The sequence below is a fragment of the Nasonia vitripennis genome (genome assembly GCF_009193385.2).
Source record: "Nasonia vitripennis strain AsymCx chromosome 1 unlocalized genomic scaffold, Nvit_psr_1.1 chr1_random0016, whole genome shotgun sequence".
NCBI classification, from domain to species: Eukaryota; Metazoa; Arthropoda; class Insecta; order Hymenoptera; family Pteromalidae; genus Nasonia; species Nasonia vitripennis.
In genome coordinates, this window is record NW_022279605.1 from 805,896 (window position 1) to 828,870 (window position 22,975).

Below are 22,975 nucleotides of genomic sequence, written 5' to 3' on the forward strand. Positions count from 1 at the left end.
TTCAGAAAATTTTCACCGGAGGCTTTTTCGGCAGCTCTTTCTACTGAATTACAGCCCCAAATAGTTCAGATGTCGGATGTAAATAATACTGTGGGCATTTTTCAAGAAGTAGCTCTTCGTCTTCTTGATCTTCATGCGCCATTTAACTCACGTAAATTGCGCCACCAACCTGCTCCTTGGTTTTCAAAGGATCTCAAAAACCTCTGTAAACAACGTGACAAACTATACGTTTATTCTAAATTTACTGGTAATGATCATGACTTTCAGAGCTATAGGTCGTTCGATAATCACGTTAAACGTGCAATTAAACATGCTCGTGATACATATCTTGTTACAAATAGCCAGGATCGTTCAAGAACTTGGAGCATTATGCGTAAGTTTGGGCTATTGCCTAGTGATTTTAAATCCCCATTACATTACTTTGATAAAGAGGATCTGATCGAGTTTTACTCGTCTGTCACGTGTCACCCCCCCCCCCCTGCTCTATTGCTACTTTAAAAGGAAAGTGTTTGACTCGCTGGTTGTAAAGCAGATTACTCAATTTTTAGAGGATAATTCGCTCATTAGCAGGTACTAGTCAGGCTTTAGAAGTGACCATAGTACCGAAACTGCATTGTTAAAGGTAACTGAGGATATTCGTCATGGTGCAGAGAACGGCCTAGTTACTTTCTTATTATTATTTGATTTTAAACGTGCCTTCGATTCCATAAATCATGAGATATTGTATTGCAAATTCCACGATTTAAATTTCTCGAACAATGTGATTTATTGGTTCTATTCTTACTTAAATGGACGTTCACAAGCAGTAATTGACCTTGATGGAACTACATCAAGTTTTCTACCGAGTACGTCAGGTGTGCCTCAGGGATCTTCTCCTGGGCCAATAATATTTCTAATTTTTATTAATTTAATTGTTGACGTCTTAAAGTATTGCAAATCATCATGCATGCTTTTTGCTGATGACCAGATATACATTCAGTGCCACCCATCACAATTTGATAGTACGGTTGCTAAGCTGAATGAAGATGCCAATGCAATTGTAAGCTGGGCAGAAGTAAATGGTTTGCTGCTAAATGTTGCTAAAACTCAAGTCATCCTTGTTGGAACAACACAGCATCATATGCGGATAAATAAAGACTTGATCCCTCCGATAGTTGTAAATAATACTATTATTCTATTGGCTGGTAATGTTAAGAATCTAGGTATGATATTTTCTATGTCGCTTACCTGGAACGATCACATTTCTCGAGTTTGTACTCAAGCTCATTTTGTTCTGTACAGATTAAGGTTTAAAGGTCATTGCTTATCTAGTGCATTGAAAACCCAGCTAGTAAATACGCTTCTGATGCCTTATTTTGATTATGCCTGCCTAGTCTACCAGGATTTGACTGATTATCTTGCTATTAAATTGCAGCGTCTGTGTAATATGGCTGTGCGGTTTATCTTTAGATTGAAAAAAGACGCAACATTGTTACCATATTACAAGAAGTTGAATTGGTTATCTCTGCATCAGAGGCGAAATTATCTATTAGGGATTAAGATGTATAAGTTATTTACTCGTAACCGGCCGATCTATCTTGTAGAGCTTTTTCCTAAGCCTACCGAGGAAATCCGCCGTTCGGCGAGAACTCAGACTTCGGTCTTTATGATCCCTACAGCTACTACCGAAATTTATAAACGCTCGTTTGCAATTCGTGGTATGCAATTATGGGACTCCCTACCACATAAGATTAAGATTAGTAAAACACTTGATTCGTTTAAGTCTAGCTTATTAAGCTACTTACATACACTTGAGCAGAACTATGTAGTCTGAGTAGGTAAATGGCGATTTTATTATTAGTAATTATAGTTAGCTGTAAGTTTAGACAGAATTATCGTCTTATGTCGACTTTGAGAGGAGAGCGTAATCTCCGCTGTAAATTTGTTAAGCTGCGATGAAAATATTTTGTTTTACTTGTAATTATTAGATACATTGCGAAATTTTTTGGAAACTATTTGAAATGTTTATATGATTATCGTATTCTGCTTGGTATACGCTATACGGTCATGTGACCATTGGCGTTAATAAAGTTCTCTCTCTCTCTCTCTCTCTCTCTCTCTCTCTCTTTCTTCGAGAATAACGACAAAAATATGCTCTATTTAACGCAAAAAGAGCGAATTCCAGGGCTACTTTTTTCTCTGACTATGGGAAAATTATAACGCTTTTTCAGATGTCCTACTTTGTTGGTTGCAAAGAGCAACTTAATTTCGACTTTCTGAAATTTTTCTTTTTTCACACGATTCTTTGATCCAATTAGAATCTGTAACTACGATATTAACTTATGAAACCAACAGCTAGTAATTAAACAATTAGCTGCAAAAAAAAACATCGAAATAAATTAACAAATATCTCTAGCAACAATTTGTCGGTCAATCAAATCAGCTTTTGTCACGCACATTGACAATTGGATTGGCCATTTTTTCCATAAGTTTCATCAACATTCATGGATTTTTGCAATAATAGTGCCTCATTTTTGAAAACGCATTTTCTCGCGTTCAGCATTGATTTTACACTTAACTAATTCATGAAAAAATAATTCAGGTGAATTTATGTGTAGGTAATTTAAGTACCTTCAACGTGGAATGAGTTATTTTTCGATCAATTGTATAGATTTTTATAGGCACTGCAAAAACTAAAAAAATGCATAATTTTGCCACTTATATGAAAATTCGACAACTTTCGGACACTCCGTTTTAGTTAATTTTTGGAAATTATCATTCTACATACTCTTTCCCGTCATAAAGTAAAAAACATTGCTATATTTAATTTTTGAAAATATATGACGAGTTTTCACCTAATTCGACTGGACTATATAGGCATCACAGGACCAAAGTTGATCATTCGCTTGGGCAGTACACTCACCCGCGGGAATAATCTACGACTTTAGTCACTTGTTGCATAATGCACTATTTTCCCTCTCCAGTTACAGAATGTAATTATTTTATCTTTTATTCTTCAAGGAGGTTTAACAGTGAATATGAACAAAGCCAAAATAATTCTGTAATTTTGTGCAAACTTTAGTATATGCCTAAAAACCTATATAAATTGTCAGAAAAACATGGTAACTGTCAGTCAAATCAATGTTTTAATTTTTTGCGATTTATACAGGCATTACGTGAAATGGCAATTTCGTCGGACTCATTTATGAATTCCTATACATTTAACGCCAAGTATTTGCTGAAAAATGTGCAATACAAAACAAATGTCTAATAGTGAATTAGAGTAGAAAAAATATCATTTGTTATTGAAAAATTGTTTGCTTTTTGAGAGTTTTCCTATACAGATTATTTAACATTGCCGATTTTGAACAAACCGATTTTGACTAGCGTCGTAACTGTAGAACCTCTTTAAAAAGTTGAAATTATTTGAAATGATGAGTCAAACTATTTACCTGCAATTTTACTGTCATTTAAATTGCTTCCTCCATCTTGAATGTACTCAGCAGAAACATGAACTTTTGGTAATTCTATACTAGCCTCCGATGGTAAATTTGCTTCTGCTACTTGAAGCTTTGTTGTAAAACTGAGGCTATGATGCGGTAAATCTATTGTAAATTTAGCTTTGCTGCCAGTCATTCCAGAGCTATTTACTTGATCCATTTTATATTGAGCTTGCAAAGATGGTAGCAGAGCTGCTGTGATACTTAGACTTTGAAGAATTATGTTGAATTGCATTACAATAGGATCTAATAGACTTGAAACAGTTTGAGATTTCTCGTGATCATATATTTGAGCTTGAGGATATTGACGAGGACTACACCCTGGCGCTCCTTCTAAATCCTCTTGTTGCTGTCCTCGGGCCATTCGCGACGAAGTTCTCGTTACTCGAAGTTCCTAAATATTAATGATTTAACATCACAAGTTAAAAATATTAAAAAAAGGATTTTATATTTTTTATTATAGTAATTTACCTGCAGCGTAGAGGATAATTGTTTACTACCTCTAGTCATCATACCATGTAAAGCAACAGGGTGTTGAGGAATATCAATATTCACAGCCCCAACAGTTAATAAGCCGCTGTTTTTATCTTTTTGTTTTTTAGTGATACTTGAATATAAAGCTTGTGATTTGCCCACAGTTACTTTTACAATAGTTTGTTGACTAGGTGCTACGCCTTCTAGAAGAACTATCATTGTTCTTCCGATTTGACCAGTTAGACTACATTCTAAGCTGGCAGGTTTTGTCTTCTTTCGACATGTTAGACTGGAATGTAAACTAGTAATTTCTGCTTCAAGTTTGAGACCACTGAGAGTAGCTAATAGTCTTGTTCGATGTATTTTAGCAACACCAAAAATAATCAGTCTTGTTCTTTCACCGGTGACAACGCCTAGAAATAATTAATTAAATCATTTATACTTTTCATATAATTACACAATAAATAATTTCCTAATAAACATTGCTTACTCAATTCTCGAGGAGGAATAGGCGTAGAACTAGATTCAGCATTACCACCCTTTTCTATGTCAATGTCTTTTATGTCACCTAAATTTTCGTATTTTCTACCTCCTTTAAAATGATCGGATGTATCCGCAGGAAAGGAAAGTCTGTGAGTGATCATTTTTGTTTCAGGCCTAATTGCATACAAATCTAATAGGTAATAAATAGTTTTCCAACATCTAGGAGCTATATTAGAAATGTTTTTACATTTTTCAGATAGTATGCTAAATTTTTCTAAACCAGAACTACTGGGACTTGCACCAAAATTTGGCGTAATTATACCTTCACTTAAATTTATGTATCCCTTGACACTTTTACCTGTACTTCTTAACTTTTGAGCAAAACTTTGAGGTCGTGAACGAATACTTGCCGAAGGGGATATTACTTTTGTTAGATTAATATTGGGTTTCACGCCAATTACAATTTTTTCGGCTTTTTTAATGTTAGCTGCAAGCTGTTCTTGAAGATCAGATGCTGGAATAGCATAATTTTTTCGTAAAATATACTTCTTTTAACAATTTATTTATCGATAAAAATGTGAAATAGATATAATTACTTGATAAAGAATCATTTTTTGGTCTGTTTGTATTTAAATTGTTTGCATTCATTTTAGTTTCAGGCTGTTGATCTTTTAACTCCATTTGAGTTTCTTTGACGTTTTGGTACATGTTGCTGATTTGATGCAATAGTCGAAGAAGTGGCATGTTGACCTGTTGACTAATGTAACGAATATTTAAACTAAAGTTAACAACAGTACTAGTATGTTTCTTTAACTGGCCTCGAGAAATATAAAGAACATTCTGTTTCTGAATCATATCATCAACGGTCATATCTGCCATTTTTTTAATGTCTATATCAATACTAATTTTTTCGCAAAGAAACGCAGGAGTCTCAGGTGGAATATCTAAATGAAATTTAGATCCTGATACTTTTTTCGATGTACACTTATTGCCTTTAATGAAAAAAGAACATGAGTCACTCATTTTAATTTTTTTTTTTTCATTTGATATATTTTTAACTGAACTAACTTTTTTTTTTGCTTGAAACTTTACCATATTCACTAACAACAATGTCAATCCTCATGGTTTCTATACTGCTGACAAGAGATAAATTAGAACCTAACGAATCCAAGGAAGATACATTGTTCATATTTCCGGAACTAATAGCGGATAGCATTTGCTGTGGCATTACTGATAAAGACGATAAAAGTGGTTCAAAAATCAAGTGAGCATCTAATAAGCGCAATGAATCTTTCATTGTATAAAGAAGAGCTGCACTTTGCACATCGGAGTCTTCAGTATCTTCTGTAGTCATAGTATTAATTTTGGAATCCTAAATAATGTAAAAGTATTATGCTGGATAAAATCAGTTTTGACAATCTTATTTATCAGCTAGAAATGCATAATGGGATGAAAAATAATAAAATATACGTAATAGCAAATATTCTACCAGATTACAGATTATTTTGAAAGTATAATGAAATCATCTACAAAATAACAGATTTTTATTTAAAAAATGATATAGAGTACACTTGAAGGATAAAATAACTTTAAACGTTCTTGATTCGTCGCCAAGCGTGCAAAATTCTAGTTTTCTCTATATTATAACATACAGCAGTCCTACGGTCTCCAGCCCAGATGAAATTATTGTTAAATCTCATGGGGGAGGGGGGATCAGAGGAATTAGAAATATTTGAAGTTATTTTATCCCTCAAGTGTACATTAGTAGACAAAAATATCAGTTTATACCTTAATAATTTTTTGTTCTGTGTGAAAGACCTGGATAAAAAAGTGCAACACGATTTGTAATATGTAGTGCAGAATCTTTTTGCGCATAAAAAAAAAAGAAAAGCAAAGTTTACCCAATTTCCTTTAAGTTGTCCTTTATCGTTATCTTTAACGAATTCCTGCTGTTTGGCCATCCAGCTATACAAATCCTCACCGAGATTGACCGGTTTACTGGCTTGATAATTAGGCGGCGAGGCAACTTGATCGATGCTGCTGGTACTGTGCTGACTTCCGTGATTTATAATACCGGAATAAATGCTAGGGTTCGAACCCAACTGGTGATGAGAAACGTAGATCTGAGGCGTCTTCTCCTCTCGCAGTGTGCCGTAACCTACTATTTATTCAAAAAGATTAGCATTGTAAATGTATATTTGTATACTTGCTCGGCTAAGAACTCTTAGGGAAAAAGTCTGCAGCTATAGCTTGGCATGTACGTTTTTGTATACTTCTACACAATTTTCTACAGACTTCTTTACAATTTCTGCAGCTTTTCTTGCAGCGTCCCTTGTAGACTTTTTGCGCTTACTATAGTGGACTTTATACTACATATTTCAGATATATATATATTACAACAAGTGGAAATTCTAATATGAGAATAGTGTGGGATACAAGTAAAACCCATGTTAACTCATGTAGAAACTATGTAGAATCTATTGGATATCAAATCGTTTTTTTTTAAATTTTGCTGTCAAATCCACCTTTGACCATATATGCGTTCTACACTGTTTCGACGTGATGACCACATAAGTAGCACGTACTTCCTATATGAAGCCCATATGGGGTCGACATGGTATTCATAAGAAAACAACACGAATTTTACATAGCTTCCATATGAATAATTCAAACTATACATTTTTAATGAATAATGCTAGATGAAAAGTAAGTCAAAGCCATGTGGTAACCATATAGCTGCCAAAGTTTTCTATGAGGCTCTCATATACATTTTAGGGGAGATGTGTCTAGCGCGGGGCAGTGTCCAGCATGGGATGCTATCAGTTCCTAGCTTCTAACGCGAGATTATGGCTCTTGCGCCCAGTAGGTTAACAGTTTTTGAGATTTTAAAAGTCATACTCCGAGGTTGTGTTGCTCGAGCGCGAGAAAAATAGTTGATTAAAAAGTAATGTTTTTTAAATTTTTGAAGCTGTTAAAAGATAATTTCCGCTTCTAAGCAGATCAATATTATGCAAGTTCAATGACTTTTACTTCCATAGAGGTTTAGTTTGAAGCTTGAACTTTCGAAAAATTCCGGAATTAGCCATTTAGCATATGATTGACACGGTAATTTTTTGATTTTTGAATGTAAGACTTTTAAAAACTTACAAAAGCTAAAAATGGCATTGCATAGCCTGGAAATGCGATTGATTCCGATGAATTTTGGAATTGTTGATAAAATCGACGACAAACAAGGGTAAACCGGCTTAAACGAAATTTCATCACGTAGTAGTAAACAAGGGTAAACCAGCTTAAACAAAATTTTTTCTAAGCAGTTCCATACAGGGCGCATCTCCCCTACATGATTCTCACATTATTATAATCTTATGGTCTACCCAAACAAATATTTTTCACTTTTCGTTGTTAAATAAAGCTATCGTTTTCTTGGCAACATCAGAACTGGTGAGTAGGCTTGAAAATTTTGTAAAATGCTTACGGTGTGGGAGATCTGGACCCACTAAAAACTCACAGAGCTGTCCAGCAAAGTACTATTCTTGAGGGGGCATGTGTAAGGTACATTTTAAGCCCGGATAGAGTAAAGAAGACGGTCCGGATCTTTCAAAAGATGCCGTGGCAAGTGACTAAAAACACTTATTTATATAGTGAAATGTCATGAATTTTGGTCAATGATTTTACAAGGTATATACATGTTTTTTTTCGATAAAAATGATGTATATTTTATATATTTTCAATAGAATTTTTTTTTCAAATTACATCAAATCAAAAATTTTTTGGTAAGAAGAATATCTTTTTGTTTTTTTGCAGGATTTAACCCAAGCTTGACCCCTTAAAAGACGCACTAAGTTTGTTGCAGATGCCAGCCTTGTTGCGTTAGGAGCAGTTCTATTACAGTTTGATTCGGAGTCTAATCCAAAAGTAATCTCCTTCGCAAGAAAAAGTTTATCGGACGTAGAAAGACGTCATTCTTAAACGGAAAAAGAAAGTTTGGCTTTAGTTTGGGCAGTCAAACGATTTTATTATTATTTAGCTGGATTGGAATTCGAATTAGAAACCGATCACAAACCATTAGAGGCAATTTTCAAACCATCTTCTAAGCCACCAGCCCGCATAGAAAGAGGTTAATTCGATTTCAGGCATTCAAATTTAAGGTAATATACAAACCAGGCAAGCTTAATATCGCTGATCCAGTATCGAGACTGTGCAGCATTCAGATGAGCGTTCGTTCGATGTAGATGAATCTCATATCTTCCAATCATTGAACAGAGTATTCCAATAGCACTACAAATTTTGCGAATTGTTGTGGAAAGCCAACAGACCAAGAAATATTAGATGCAATTCAGAAATTTAACAATTCCTGGACTACTCAAGAAAATAGTATGTATTTTCCTTTTAGGATGAAATTATCGATAATCGGTTCAATTTTGTTGAGAGGTAACAGAATTGTAATACCACACACATTAACTAAAAAAGTCTTAGACTTGGCTCACGAAGGTCATCCAGGGGAAACAGTTATAAAAAGATGCTTACGTGCTAAATTTTGGTGGCCATTGATCGACAAACAAACAGAGAAATTTGTTAAAAAATATATAGACTGTTTGCTGGTTTTACAACCTAATAAACCTCCACCGATGACGAGACATAGATTTCCTGAAGGACCATTGCCTTGCTATACATCTCATGGGACCACTACCGAAATACCATATTAGTAATCATAGACTATTATTCAAGGTACCAAGAAATAGAAAACTTCTTAAAAGCACGGTATCATCTATTATAATAGATCATCTAACAGAATTATTTGCACGATTTGGAATTCCAAGAAAGATAAGGGCTGATAACGATAGACTGTATGTAAGTACTGATTGAAAAACAGTTCTGCGAAAATAACAATATTGGACATTTAAAAAAACCACTATATTGACCTCAAGCAAACGAAGAAGTGGAAAACATGAACAGACTTGAAAACGTTTGCAAATAGCTTATGCTAACAGAAATAATATCGCGTCAAACTACAAAAATTTATTCTAATATAATGTTACACCACATGGAACAACTGAAAAATCTCCGTCAGAGCTTTTATTTGGAAGAAGTATCCAAGACAAGATACCATCGATCAATGATCTAGTGATAACGAGGAAACTAAAGACAACGACATCATAAATAAGCAGAAGGGTAAAGAAAGCGATGACAAAGCAACAGGAGCAAAAATTACTGAAATACTTCCTGAGAATAAGGTTGTAGCTCAGAGTATGGTTTCACATTCGGAAAAGAAAAATTTGAGGTACTTGAAAGGAAAGGAAATGAAGTAACTTTACTGATCGAAGATACAATACCAAAGTTACGACAGGCTGTTAAGGAGAAACGTGACGCATTTAAAGGAAATATCCAATAGTTCAATTGCAAGTTCAGAAGAATTAACGTCTAAACCTTCCACAAACTTTCGCAGATCACCTAATGTTTTTACAAGCCAGCTATCACAATCATCACAAGCAAAAGAGACCCTAGTAGGTGAACCGAACGATCGTCCTCCGACAGTATAGGTGACTCCTGATAAATTGAAGAAAAAGAAGAGATTGTGGAGACTGATCGAACGCGATTCAAAGGAACATCGAGCAAATATATATCTACCTATTATATAGTTGTTTTGAGCCAAGGTGAGATTCAGCCCCCCCCCCCTCGCCCCCTCCACAGTTACTTTATTCAACATTTATAGTAAAATATATTAATCATTATGTTAAAAGTTTTATTTTTTCCACGCCACCCATGAGGTAAATAGAAGAGCGCGTGTTTTTTGTGACTGATGACAAAAATTTTAATATTTTAGAATTAGAGATTAATATAGAATCTCATAGTAATTTCAATGAGCAATGATGTATTTTATTCGTGTATTTTCAATACTTTGTTCTGTAACAAGTGGTCGCGAATTTATATTGCGCGCGCTTGTTTAGTCGCGCGATGTTAGCTCGGCATGCAAGCGCGGTGTTGCCAAGTCGTGCGCAGAGGCGCGCGTGAGACACTGCGCGTAAAGGTTGACTATTTCGGGCTTGCGACCAGTAAACACACGTGCACGGAGACCAAACTAAAGTATCCCGGTAAACGTATCGTGTCGACGAGCATCATCCGAGCAATCAACTCCCATGGCTGGCACCTGCGATCTCAGCTTGACGTCCGGAAGCAGTTACCCAGGAGCCTTTCGAGGAGTGGAGCAGCAGGAGTGGCTAGAAGAGACGCCTCCTCGACCAGATTCTGTAGTTTGACCTTGGTCACCGGAGACCGTGCTCGACGCGTGCTTCGCATCTCCGTATATATCACGAATTTCTTCACGCGACTATAAAGACGCCGAAGCCGAGATTCGTGCCACCGAATCCTCGGCTTGTCTACCGAACACCGTCCTCTCGCACGATGTGCGCGACTATTGTAACCAATGGAAGTAAAAATCAATATATGCAACTATTCTATAAACAAGTTGCGCTTTTTGCTGTTACGAACCCCGTCCTTCCTATCTTCTATTCGCGGAGTTGACAGAGTTGGACTGGGATATAGCGCATTTTGTATACGCGACTGTCTTAGCTGCATTGCATGGAGTCGTCATTGGACCGACGGCTAACGTCAGTGGGCGACTCCAGCGTCATCGAGGGATAGCTGTGGCGTAGTATTTTAACATATAGAGAAACTGCTTGGTGACTCTGCGGCATCTTCGTGGCCGCCGTGCACAAGGCCAGTTGCCTTGTTACAAACTGGTGCCTCCACGTTGCAGGTAACGAGCAAAAGCGTCGGAATAGGTGGGCATCAAAATAAATTCGTGTAGCGAGAAGGAAAAATTAGCTCGTCTCGCGGAAGAACGAAATTTGACCCTAGAGCAAATGACCGAAGCAGAGAGGATGGCGGCTCTGCCATTCGTATTTACAGGCATAGCCGCAGAATAATGCGAGAACAACAAAGATAAGTGGCAAAGCTGGGAAGAGTTCTATACTACGACGACAAAATGGTACGGCACAAACAGGCGATTCCAACAATGAACGCAGAAAGAAGATACGAAGGCGCGCAAGAGTCCGTGCGCGATTTTGTGACATGCTTGGAAAGCATGATGAAGGAAATAAAGCCACAACCAAGCCTGAAAAAACAACTAAACCTCTTACATAAAAATCTGATGCCAGAACTGCAAAGGTTGACCCCTTGTATGAACTGCCACGACTGGGACAGTTTCCAAAGAAGCCGAAACCGTACTGACGGGCAGACAAGAGTACCGCGCGCAACCACCACTGGAGCAAATTCTAGTAGCATCGCTTGCGTACGTCTTGACGACGAAACGCAAACAGCCTGGCGCCCAGCTGCAAAGTGGTATAGACAATTACCGGAAAATTACGCGACGTTGGCCGAGCCTTTGACTCGGCTGACAAAAAAGATCAGCCGTTCGTTTGGGGCGATGAACAGCAATCAACATTTGAGGCGATAAAAGCTCTTGGCAGAGCAAGGAATCCACCACGTGTACTCACCGCTATATCACCCGCAGGTGAATCCAGTGGAGCAAATAAACTGCACTGTCAAGAAAGCAATTTCCACGTTTACTCAAGATAATCATCGAGCATGGGACGAATACCTCAACGAAATAGCGTTTTTCCTTAACCCATTAAATACCATGCAAAATATGGCAGAGATATCAAGAAACGAACTGTGCTATCCTTTGCATAACCAAAAATAAAATTCCCGTGTTTTTTCTTTTGTCGATTACAATTGTTTGTAACAAATTATTTAAACAAATAACCCAAAATGTCGTAATTTTGCAAAACTGAATGCGGATATCGATTCTACGGGCAAAAATACGACAAAAACCTATGTAACGTTTTTTTGTCAGAGTTCAATTTATTAGTGTAAAATAAGGATAAACAATCGTGCGCAAAGTAGTAAAAATTTCAATAAGTTTCCGAGTTATGAACCCAATTATGGCTCATTGCCTGGATCTTCTTTGTGTTTTCTGCAAATAGGTTTGCAACATTTCGTACAGAACCATTCAGTTCTCGTCGAACACGTACCTATCCCGCATTTTTTCATACTTCCTTGTTTCATGATGTGTTATGAAGAATTTTCAGGCTTCCTCTTTTCCCTGGGAATTCGTAAGAACCCGTAGGAAGATCATGAGATGTTATATCTTCTTCTAGATCAACATCCGAATCTCCATCTGAACTTTCATGATCAGCAGGAACAAATGCTATATCGACATATTGATCTTCGTCAATGTCAGAATCCTCAACTAAATCAGGTAGATCCCTAACTCTCTGTCTCGACATTATCAATTGCTTTATCGACATAGAATAATGTGATCTATTTTTATGAAAAGTTCTATTCCTAAAGTCGCGTTTCGAAAGATAATTTTTTTTTCAATTGATGTACCACCGTTAACCTGCCACTCAAACGTGATCTCTAACACGGAAGGTTTTGAAAAAAAATAAGCTCATCCAATTGTAGCATGCAACACTACGGTATTCCGCAGGTCTACATCTAAGACGGATGAGAAGGATGATTTACATGTGAAAAGTTTGTTCCTGTTTTAGACTAATAAATTGAACTCTGACAAAAAAACGTTACATAGGCTTTGGTCGTGTTTTTGCCCGTAGAATAGATATCCGCATTCAGTTTTGCAAAATTACAACATTTTGGGTTATTTGTTTAAATAATTTGTTATAAACAATTGTGATCGACAAAAGAAAAAACACTGGTATTTTTTTTGGTTATGCAAAGGATGGCACAGTTCGTTTCTCGATATCTCTGCCAGGTTTTGCCTGGTTTTTAATGGGTTAACATCGCAGTGCATGAATTTACGGAGGCTTTGCTCGCGATGATGAATTTCGGCAAGCAGCCGAAAATGCCAGCATCTTTTAGAGGGAAAGAAGATCAAGAGTCTGCACAGTAGGAGGCTGTAAGAGCGTGGCGAAACTGCCTCGCCAAGCTGCCAGCTCTCCACGAGCGTGCAAAGGCCCTGTCCAGCGAGTCGCAAGATCGCCAGGCGGCATTTTTCGATGCCCGCCGACTAGTGCCAACTTTCAAGGTTGGAAACGTCGCCAATAGGAGACACGTATTGTTGTCTGCGGCGGAAGGTATCACGGCAAAATTGGCTTTTCCGTACATAGACCCATATACGATTACGGCCCAAGTCGATTCAAATACATTCGAGCTGACCGATAAAAAAGGAAGAATGGAAAAGCTAGTGTCGGCCAAAGAAATGAAGATTTTTTATAACAAAGACGACGAGGGGGACGACGATGTGTCTCGATCACCGGGGGATGCTTGAGAGGTGAAGGCGATGAGCGACCCACCAGAAGCGTGCGTACTCGAGTCTGAGCTCAAGCCGACGGACGTAGTGGCGGGAGGGAAGCGCGAGCGCGAGCAACGGCCCAGTGAATATGGGTCAGCATCCTCGGTGGCGGAGAAGTGGGGGACCCGTAAGCGGAGTTACCCCAAAACCCTCTCGATGCCCGCGCGGGTGACCTCGGAAAATTGTAACGGCAAGAGCGTCGACGGCGAATTAGCAGGATGAAAAAAATTCGCATGTATTTTTTCCCGCTGAACACGAATCCATCCTTAGTTTTGACCTATGGGGACACCTTTCGTCCATAACCTCAAAAAACAGTCTAATTGCAGTATTACGTGTCTGAGACTCGCAAAAGTTGTTAAAAAATTATGGAAGAAGCTTAGTCGCGTGTATTGCTTTCTCCTAGAGAAAGCTTTGTGATGGTGAAAATTTCTACATCAAAGGTTTTTATAGATTTCAATGTTTTCGAGATTCCTGAGTCAGGAAAAGTGGTTTTTGAAAAATGCATGTCTGTATGTATGTATGAATGTATGCATGTATATGCGTGTGCGCGCGAAAATAGTTACCGCGATAACTCCCTAACGCATTTATATTTTTCGCTAAAACTTTACATGCTTATCAAGTATGATCTAATAAAGAACTGCTGAAATTTCAGAGCTGATTCACAAAAATCAGGCGTATTTTTAAAAATATTTTTTTTCTTTTTTCATGAAAACACACACACATATATATATATATATATATATATATATATATATATATATATATAGACATATACAGTTTAGGCAAAAATTAAAATTTTCATATCTTTGATTTCACAGAGAACAACCCATCTATATATATATATATATATATATATATATATATATATATATATATATATAATTTCCAAAATTTAATATAATTTTTTAAATGTTCAAAGTTTTAGTGAGGAAATGAAGCAAATTTTTTATTTTTTTATTTTCTAAAGTGGAGAAAAAATGACTTTTCTCAAAGTTTTAAAAATGATCAAAAGAGACATAAAATGTTCGCTCCACTTTATAGGCGCCCAAAATGGTCTGTTTTATGCACATGTTATAAAAACTAACATACACACAAAGTCGCAAGCATGCACATACGAGCGCACAAGCCAAACTGTTGCAGAGTGAAATAAATACGTCCACTTACTCATGTTGATTGCCTCTCTAGAATGATTAAATAGTCCGGTTGTAGTAAGTAATGGAAAGGCAATACTTGTTCTAGCACTGGCTGGTGTGTGTGTAGCTTGCAAAGACTTTGTGGATTGGGCTAGTGCTAGGGGTAAAGATGGGTTTAACGAGTCCGTCTCTGGAATTGGAGTAATCGCAGCAGTAGTATCTTTTTCACGAGGAGGGCTCACTGAAACTGTTAACAAAAATACATTTGTTACCAAAATATAGTGAGTTGATGTATTCATATATTATATACAAATTATTTTATGTAACACGCGAACGATTTTCGCGTTTTTCGTACCTATTAATAGGGACTAAAGTGACTCTTTTTTGACCGGCGGGCAAAAAAGTTATTTTAGCGGGCAATAAAAACCTTTATTGCCCGCATATTCAAACAGCGGGCAATAATGGTCTTTATTGCCCCCAAATTTTTTTTTTTGTAATTTAAAAAAAAAGTTGATTTTGATAAATTTGCATTATTTATTTATTTTATATAATGTTTGAACAAGACAAGAGCACGGTTGCCGTGTCAAAACATAGTCACATCAGTCCCTCTTAACACTTACGAAAAAACGCGAAAATACGTCCGCGCGTTACATAAAATATGGTGTGCACCAAGGGCTAAGTGGGCTTTTTGGCCTCGTGGATTTTGCAGTACTCGTCTGCGGCTCGTAAACGCCCTCGCCTTCGGCTCGGGCTAACTCGCCTTGACTCGTACTGCAAAATCCACACTCGGCCTAAAAAAACCCACTTTACGCCCTTGGTACACAATATACTATTATAGTACAGCTGCTTAAATCCGCGTTTAAGTCACGCCTATTCGTGACCTAAGTAGTCCATTATTGCACCGTGTATATCGCACTCGCTACGCTCGTGCGCTAACCTCACGGTACAATAATGGACTGCTTAGATTACGGATAGACGTGACTTGGCGGATTCAAGCAGCTGTGCTATAAAATTGTATACGATAATGCAACGATGCTTTAAAAAAGTTAGGTAAGGTGCTCTAAGCCCTTCCATTCGATAGGTCGTGGCAAATAATGCTTAAAATCGCGATTATACGATTACCCTTGTTTATTCAATTTTAAATCAATTTTGAAAATTGATTTCTGAAGAGGAAATATTTCGTCGGGCAAACGAAGATGGCGGTGTGCGACGCACTTCCGTACTGCTGTCACTCGAGGTTAATGCGTCGTCTGCTACGTGCAAGTTATGCAATCTCCTTCGGGAAATCGTGCCTGTGCGGGCCCCAACAAACACATACGCTCAGTCGCAAATTGTCAACCCAAAAACTCGTTGTGCCCCTCGAGACCCTCGGAGAATCTTTCAAATGTAGAAAAACCCTCGGAGCATCTTACGGTTATCGAAAAGCACTCGGAGCATCTTTCGATCGTCGAGAAATACTCTCGAGTACTTTCGATTGTCGAAACACACTCGGAGCATCTTTCGATGGTCGAGAAATACTCGCGAGTATCTTTTGATCGTCGAAAAACTCTCCGAGAATCTTTCGATGGTCGAAAAACCCTCGGAGCGAAGCAGCTTTCGATCGTTGAAAAGCACTCGGAGCATATTTCGATCATCGAAAAACCCTCCGAGTATCTTTCGATGGTCGAAAAACCTTACGAGCATCTTTCGATGGTCGTAAAACCCTCGAAGCATCTTTCGATCGTCAAAAAGCACTCGGAGCATATTTGAATCGTCGAGAAATAATCGCTATATATATATATATATATATATATTTATTGTTGTGACCGAGCCAGAACGTTGCGCGATTCGAATGCCAAGAATCGCGCATAGCGACCCTTTGCAACGAGATCAACGACGTCGCGGATGTTATTGTTTATATTCAGTCTGATCGTGACAGCTGATAAGCTGAGTCGGGCACAATTAGAATAAAGAGTCTATGTTTCTTTTTCGTAAATACGTGTTCTTATTTATGTTGACCTGTACCCGGCCATACCAATATATATATACACACACACACACACACATACATATATATATATATATATATATATATATATATATATATATATATATATATATATATCGTCTTTTAGATAATCGTACAATTGTCTTGCTGCTAGTCGTTTTGTCGCAATAACGCAATTTTAAATCCCTATAGCATGGTCTAAACTTCTATTCAGTGTAGATTTGTTTCTCTAAAACGTGTCAAATACATTTACACTTTTATCGCTAGTTTCTGTTTAACCATGTATGAATTCGCCTGTATTGTTAAAATAAAGTGCCCTAAATAAATACTACGATTTTAACCTAATCCCAACAAGTATATTACTTCAAAACCATAAGTGCGCAGATTACAGTGTCACCCAAACTATACAGTTGACAAAATATATTAACGTATTTTCTTCTCACGAATAAAAGGATTCGCCTGACATACATATTTTCTGCATACTTTCTGCAGGTTCTTTTGCATTATCTGTGTAGATTTTTCGCGCTGCTGAAGCAGATTTAAGTTTTTGATACTAATAGTCTAAAATACTAGATACTAACTTTGATAAAAGATGCACTTTATAGGTTCTACCATCCGGATGATATTCTATAGAAAAGTCTGTAGAAAAATATGCCGAAAATATACATGTCAGACTATAGCTTGGTGTGTAGATTCAGCTGCAGTGTTTTTATAAGGGATACAAGTGGATGGGCTGATGAAATGATTTACAATACCTGACATTCTATCTTGGACATTTTTCAAATGAAGATGCTTGTGCATATGATCGGCGTGAATCAACATTGCGCATTCATCAGTTACTTCTTGATCATCTGCGTCAGCACCGCTACCTTCGCCGTCAGTTACTGCATTCTCCTAAGCAAAAATAAAAAAATGTCATTTTCTGAAAACACGTAAATGCATTGCATGCATTAAATTTAAGCACACTTCTTCTGGATCAGAAACTGCATATGCAACGTTTACTGGCTTGATGTGTTTGGTCTTGTAATTATGTTCCAACAATAGCGGAGTATACAGAACATTTTTCCATTGTCTACTCAAAACTATGACGCCCTATGTATGAATAATTGATACATAAATATTAAATGCATACTAAATTAAACTTTAAAATAGAATAAACTTTAGTCTGCATCACCTGCCGTAAAGTGGATAAAGATGGTAAATCGGTTTCGCATAAATTAGCTTCAATAGTTTCTAAATTGGATAAAAGAGTATAATTTTGAAGAATGCTGCATAGCTGACAAGATGGATCTTCTTGCAGGGTCTTTGCAAGAGGAGTTAATCTACCGTAGCGACTCTAAAAGTAATTGTATAGATAGTTACTGAGAATCAAATATCTTTGATGCAATATCTAATTATTTTGATTTAAACTTTTCAAAAATATCGTGTCTTACTTTGATTGGCATATGAATGGCCTGTACATCGAGAGCCTCAGCCATAAGGCAAGCCACAACAGCTGTTGATCTGCGATACATACATCGGAACATGTGAACAATCTGTATTGCGAATCTATTACTTGGGTTCATCCAAGCATTGATAGCTGGACTGGCAGTGCTCAGCAAGTTCCAATCAAGTCTTGTATAATCAATTTTTCGTGTAATTGGAGTGCGTGGAGGCGCAGCAAAATTAAACCAGACAGTTCTAAGTTCTATTACACAAGAAACGGTATTTCCACTAAGTTGTTTTGCTATCACAGTTGTTGTATTTACAGCATTGATACTACTATTGACATGTGGTTGATTTTGCAAACCAGTTGCATTCAACGAAGATGCTGTAGTCAAATCTTGCTCAAGGGTATCCATCGTTGATGCTGTTAAATGCAAACAGGTTATGTTTATTTTTGTGTTCAAATTATTATAAGACAAAGGATTTTTTATTTCATTAAAAACAAACTTTCTTATACCAGCTATATTATTGAGTTCATCTTGACTTTTATTGATATTGCCTTTCTGTAAAATTTCTACTTTAGATTTTTTCTCTCCATATCCATTATCACCTTTTTCAAATTGAGATCTTTTAACGATTTTAAGTTTTATTCCTTCTAAACCACATTCAAACATTATGAACCCTAATCTATCCACTCCACATCCTACAGTAAATTCTTCAGTTGCCTGTGGCGGATTGTTTTGTTTCTGTAAAATATATTGAATTATCATTATATAAGTTTGTACTAAAGCAATAAAATAAACAAATATTTAACGAACACATTGCTTTTCTTTCTCATCTGATGGTTGAATGAGATAGTAATCAACACATTTTAAAGGTGATGTAATTCTTGTACAAGTAAACAATACTCTTGAATAATAAGACGGTATTGCTGTTATTACAGCATCCTTCAGTATTGACGATTCATTTCTTAGTCTTCTTAATTGTGTATGAGCTTTTCCTATTAAAAACAATTTGCAAGTATTATATTTTTTCTTTAAAGTCTTTAAAATTTTATTAGAAAATCATTTACCTATATTAAGTGTAACAATTATTTCTTCTTGCTGTTTTTCTGATGTTTCTATATATACAGTTTCACCTCCACCAATATCAGCTACTACAGCTGCAGTCTGATGTCCTGATAAAAATGCCTTAGTGATTTTATTGACTTTCTTTTGATTGGGCAGAACCGCTGGTTTATGAAACGTCTGAACAATTTCGCGGGCTTGTTTTCCTAAATAAAATCTCGCAGTCACATCGTCCAAACAAATAGCGAACAGGGAAACACATGTTAGATCACGGATGTTGTCCAAAGCAGAGAAAGATATTATTTCTTCTACAACTGAAGCTTGCAATAAAGTGACGTTTATCTGCGAATCAAATCTTTTATTATTGACTCAATTCATAAGCATCCGCATATACTACGGAAACGCCTATACGCCACCTACACGAAATAGGCTAAAACGTGTTTGAGACTAGGAAAGAGCATCCACATATACTACGGAAACGCCTATACGCTACCTATACGAAATAGGCTAAAACGCGTTTGAGACTAGGAAAGAGAAGGCCTTGCCCTTTCCACATGAAATTTCGCCAGTTTTCTTTTTAAATTATGTGCTTCAGTAAATGTTGGGGGTCACTTAGGGGTCGCGTTTTGCGCTTTTCGCAAGAAATTTTGCCAGTTTTTTCTTAAATTATGTGCTTTAGTAAATGATAGGGGTCGCGTTCTAGACTAGGAAAGAAAAAGGCCTTGCCCTTTCCGCATGAAAATTGCCAAATTATGTGCTTCAGTAAAGGTTTAAGGGTCGCCAATAACCGAGTCCACGTAGTGCGCTCTATAGTTTTTAATGTCTAGGTGTTAATAACTGTTTGAAGACGGAGCCTAGGTATCTGGGGTCGCCGATGACGAGGTCCAGGTAGTGCGCTCCATAGTTTTTCGTGTTTAAGTGCTAATAAGTGTTTGAAAACGGTGTATAGGTATCTGATGGGGTCGCCGATTACGGGGTCCAGGTATTGCGCTTCGTGATTTCTGGTGTCGCAGTGTAAAATATTATAGAAGACGCAAAAAACTTCGAAGCGTACTTCGTACTTTCGTACTTCCAGATACCTAGGCGCCGTCTTCAAACAGTTATTAACACCTAGACACTAAAAACTATAGAGCGCAATACCTGGACTCGGTTATCGGCGACCCCTAAACATTTACTAAAGCACATTATTAAAAAAAAAAAAAAAAAAAAAAAACTGGCATTTCTTATGCTGAAAGAGCAAGGTCTTTTCCTTTCCTAGTCTGAAACGCGTTTTAGCCTATTTCGTATGGGTGGCGTATAGACGCTTCCGTACATATACACTAGTAGAAATTAAAAATATGACAATCTGTGACAAACTGTATGAAAACTGTGCAAAACAATTAAAATTTTGGATATTTAGTCAGTTTTGGCACAACTGTGGCAAAGATTAGCACGAGTTAGAAGTATACAGTTGTATTTTAAAATACTTTTTTGTTTGGTACAGTTTGGCACAAATTATGCCATTCATCCGAAACTGCACCAAATTGTGCCATAAGAGGGCAAAATTTCCAAAATGACGATTCGGCACAGTTTGACACAGCTTTGACTGAATTTTGATAAAGCTTTCATAATTTGGCACAGATTGGCCTAGCATTTTTTTTCAGTAGGGCCTTTTTATGTTGTCATAAATTTACCTTAGGTAAGATAATATTTCCTTGAATTTGCGTAGCAATACTTTCTTCATAAACACTAGTTTGCAAAGCCACTTTACCTTGTGAAAAAATAATTAAATTTTTATTACAAAATTGGTCAAATTCATGTATGAATTAGACATTTGCTTTTGTAAAGTTATAGACGTACCTTCATCGTGCTTTATATTTCTTTCTGCAGTCGAACGTTTTGAACTAGCTTGCACTTGACTCCAGTACGATAGGCTTTGATCTTGTTTTAAAATGTTTGCATCTTCAACCCTTCTAATACACTCATTATGCAGATGATTTAAAATTGTTAGAGGGTGCAGATTAATTAAAGTTGGAGTTATAGCATCAATAAATCGTTGCAGACATTCCAAAACTAAAGGAGTTAACATGACATCAATGTCTCCTTTTAGCTTTACAATGACTGTGGTTCGAGATCCATTTTCATGTTGAGCAGTTAACAGTTCCTCTTCATCACTTGGTAAATTATCTTCTCCTTCTAGAGATTAAAAAAAAAAATTATTTCGAATATTATTAATAAATTTGGGCATATATTTTCTATACCTTCAGATGCAATCAATGTAGAGTTATCCCACAAATATGGATGGGTTGGTGTTCTATTAGAAGAAGAAGCTTTTGGTGAAACATCATTACGATTTATCATTTTTAAAGAAGTAAAACCTTCAGTTATAACATCATATTTTGGTATGTAGCACCCTCCTATATAAACGAGTCTACCATCTTCAGTACGTTTAAAAAGTGGAGTTGTAAATGCATCACCAGTGCTAGGTAAAGATGATGTAAACCAATTATTACAGCGCAACTATTATTTAAAAGGAATATTCAAATTATTATTTATAAAACATTTAGTACCAATAAGAAATTAAATCATACACAAAAAAAAATACCTGCGTTAAATGACTGACATAACTAGACATTAGCAGTGGCGAATCAACTATAGGTTTATTAACTTGCATATGCAAATTCACTAAAGTCATGTCTTCTTGAGAAGAGACAGCAGATATAAAACTGGTTGATGAAACAGAATGACTATCCGATGAATCTTGCAAAAGTTCGTTTTCACCAACATTGGATCCTGTTTGACAATTAGACCTCATATGAAATCGAGGACTCTTACAAACGTTTGCTGACTGAGGTTTTGTTCTCTCTAGAGTATGTGCTTTTTCTGGAATAACTTCAGCTGTATAATTTACATTACCAGAACTTTCCACAATTGACAAGTCCGATAAAAATTTTTTCTTTATACATTCGGATTGATTGAAAACATAGCCAGTACTAACAAGTGAATGCCGCACACTGGAATTTTGACTGCCACCCATGCCATGACTAGTATCTTCATCTGCAGAATAGAATGCTTCAGAATGGTTTTCCGAAGACATAGATACTGTCCTTTGCACCTGAAATATTAATATAATTAACTACAAATCAACTCTTTAATATGTGAATATTGTAAAATCAATTTAATTCACCTCCTGAATCAATTTATCTTCTGAATCAGATTGCACATATAAAGAATGCTGAGAATCAGAAACATTCACTATTTCATTATTCTTGAGCATAACTTGTGTCATTCCATTGGATTTTAATCGGTTTGCACACATAATTTGTGGGTTAGCACATTGTTGAAGTGATTCAGTTTCTTGAATGTAGAAATAATCAACAGCCAATTTTGAATCTGATGCACTACTTTTAGGCGTATTTTCAATTTCTGGAACGCTCAAAATAGATTTGCTGCGTTGAGAATCTAATTTTGAATCTGAGTCTAATTTAGGAGGTAATTGTGTGATGGGACTAGCATCAACTAGGCGAGAATATGGGACATCCTTCACGTTATTCCTACAAATTCAAATACCCATGTTTATCATAGTATTATTTAAAATTAAGAACATTCTTGCAGGTGAAATCGAAACTAACTAT

The 22,975-nt window shown here is 36.5% G+C and overlaps 1 protein-coding gene across 17 annotated transcripts in view; it reads right to left on the minus strand.

Annotated features, from left to right (window-relative positions):
* Window positions 1-22,975, minus strand: part of LOC100114775 (transmembrane protein KIAA1109) — a 504,143-nt gene that overhangs the window by 468,155 nt on the left and 13,013 nt on the right. For 11 of the 17 annotated variants that reach the window (XR_004226571.2, XR_004345179.1, XR_004345180.1 and 8 more), the window contains 20 exons: window positions 22,528-22,894; window positions 21,946-22,455; window positions 21,602-21,860; window positions 21,201-21,536; window positions 21,035-21,111; window positions 19,367-19,703; window positions 19,113-19,294; window positions 18,812-19,040; window positions 18,303-18,718; window positions 18,044-18,205; window positions 17,836-17,961; window positions 17,625-17,763; window positions 14,914-15,129; window positions 6,338-6,597; window positions 6,225-6,254; window positions 5,505-5,808; window positions 5,033-5,428; window positions 4,444-4,950; window positions 3,951-4,366; window positions 3,432-3,873 (listed from right to left, as the gene is read on the minus strand). Coding sequence is in view for 14 of the 17 variants with exons in the window: in XM_031922441.2 (XP_031778301.1) it covers window positions 3,432-3,873; window positions 3,951-4,366; window positions 4,444-4,950; window positions 5,033-5,428; window positions 5,505-5,808; window positions 6,225-6,254; window positions 6,338-6,597; window positions 14,914-15,129; window positions 17,625-17,763; window positions 17,836-17,961; window positions 18,044-18,205; window positions 18,303-18,718; window positions 18,812-19,040; window positions 19,113-19,294; window positions 19,367-19,703; window positions 21,035-21,111; window positions 21,201-21,536; window positions 21,602-21,860; window positions 21,946-22,455; window positions 22,528-22,894 (5,711 nt within the window). In the remaining 3 variants the exon portion in view is untranslated. The remainder of the gene's footprint in view (window positions 1-3,431; window positions 3,874-3,950; window positions 4,367-4,443; window positions 4,951-5,032; window positions 5,429-5,504; window positions 5,809-6,224; window positions 6,255-6,337; window positions 6,598-14,913; window positions 15,130-17,624; window positions 17,764-17,835; window positions 17,962-18,043; window positions 18,206-18,302; window positions 18,719-18,811; window positions 19,041-19,112; window positions 19,295-19,366; window positions 19,704-21,034; window positions 21,112-21,200; window positions 21,537-21,601; window positions 21,861-21,945; window positions 22,456-22,527; window positions 22,895-22,975) is intronic. The other 6 variants (XM_031922438.2, XM_031922442.2, XM_031922440.2 and 3 more) reach the window with 6 other exon arrangements.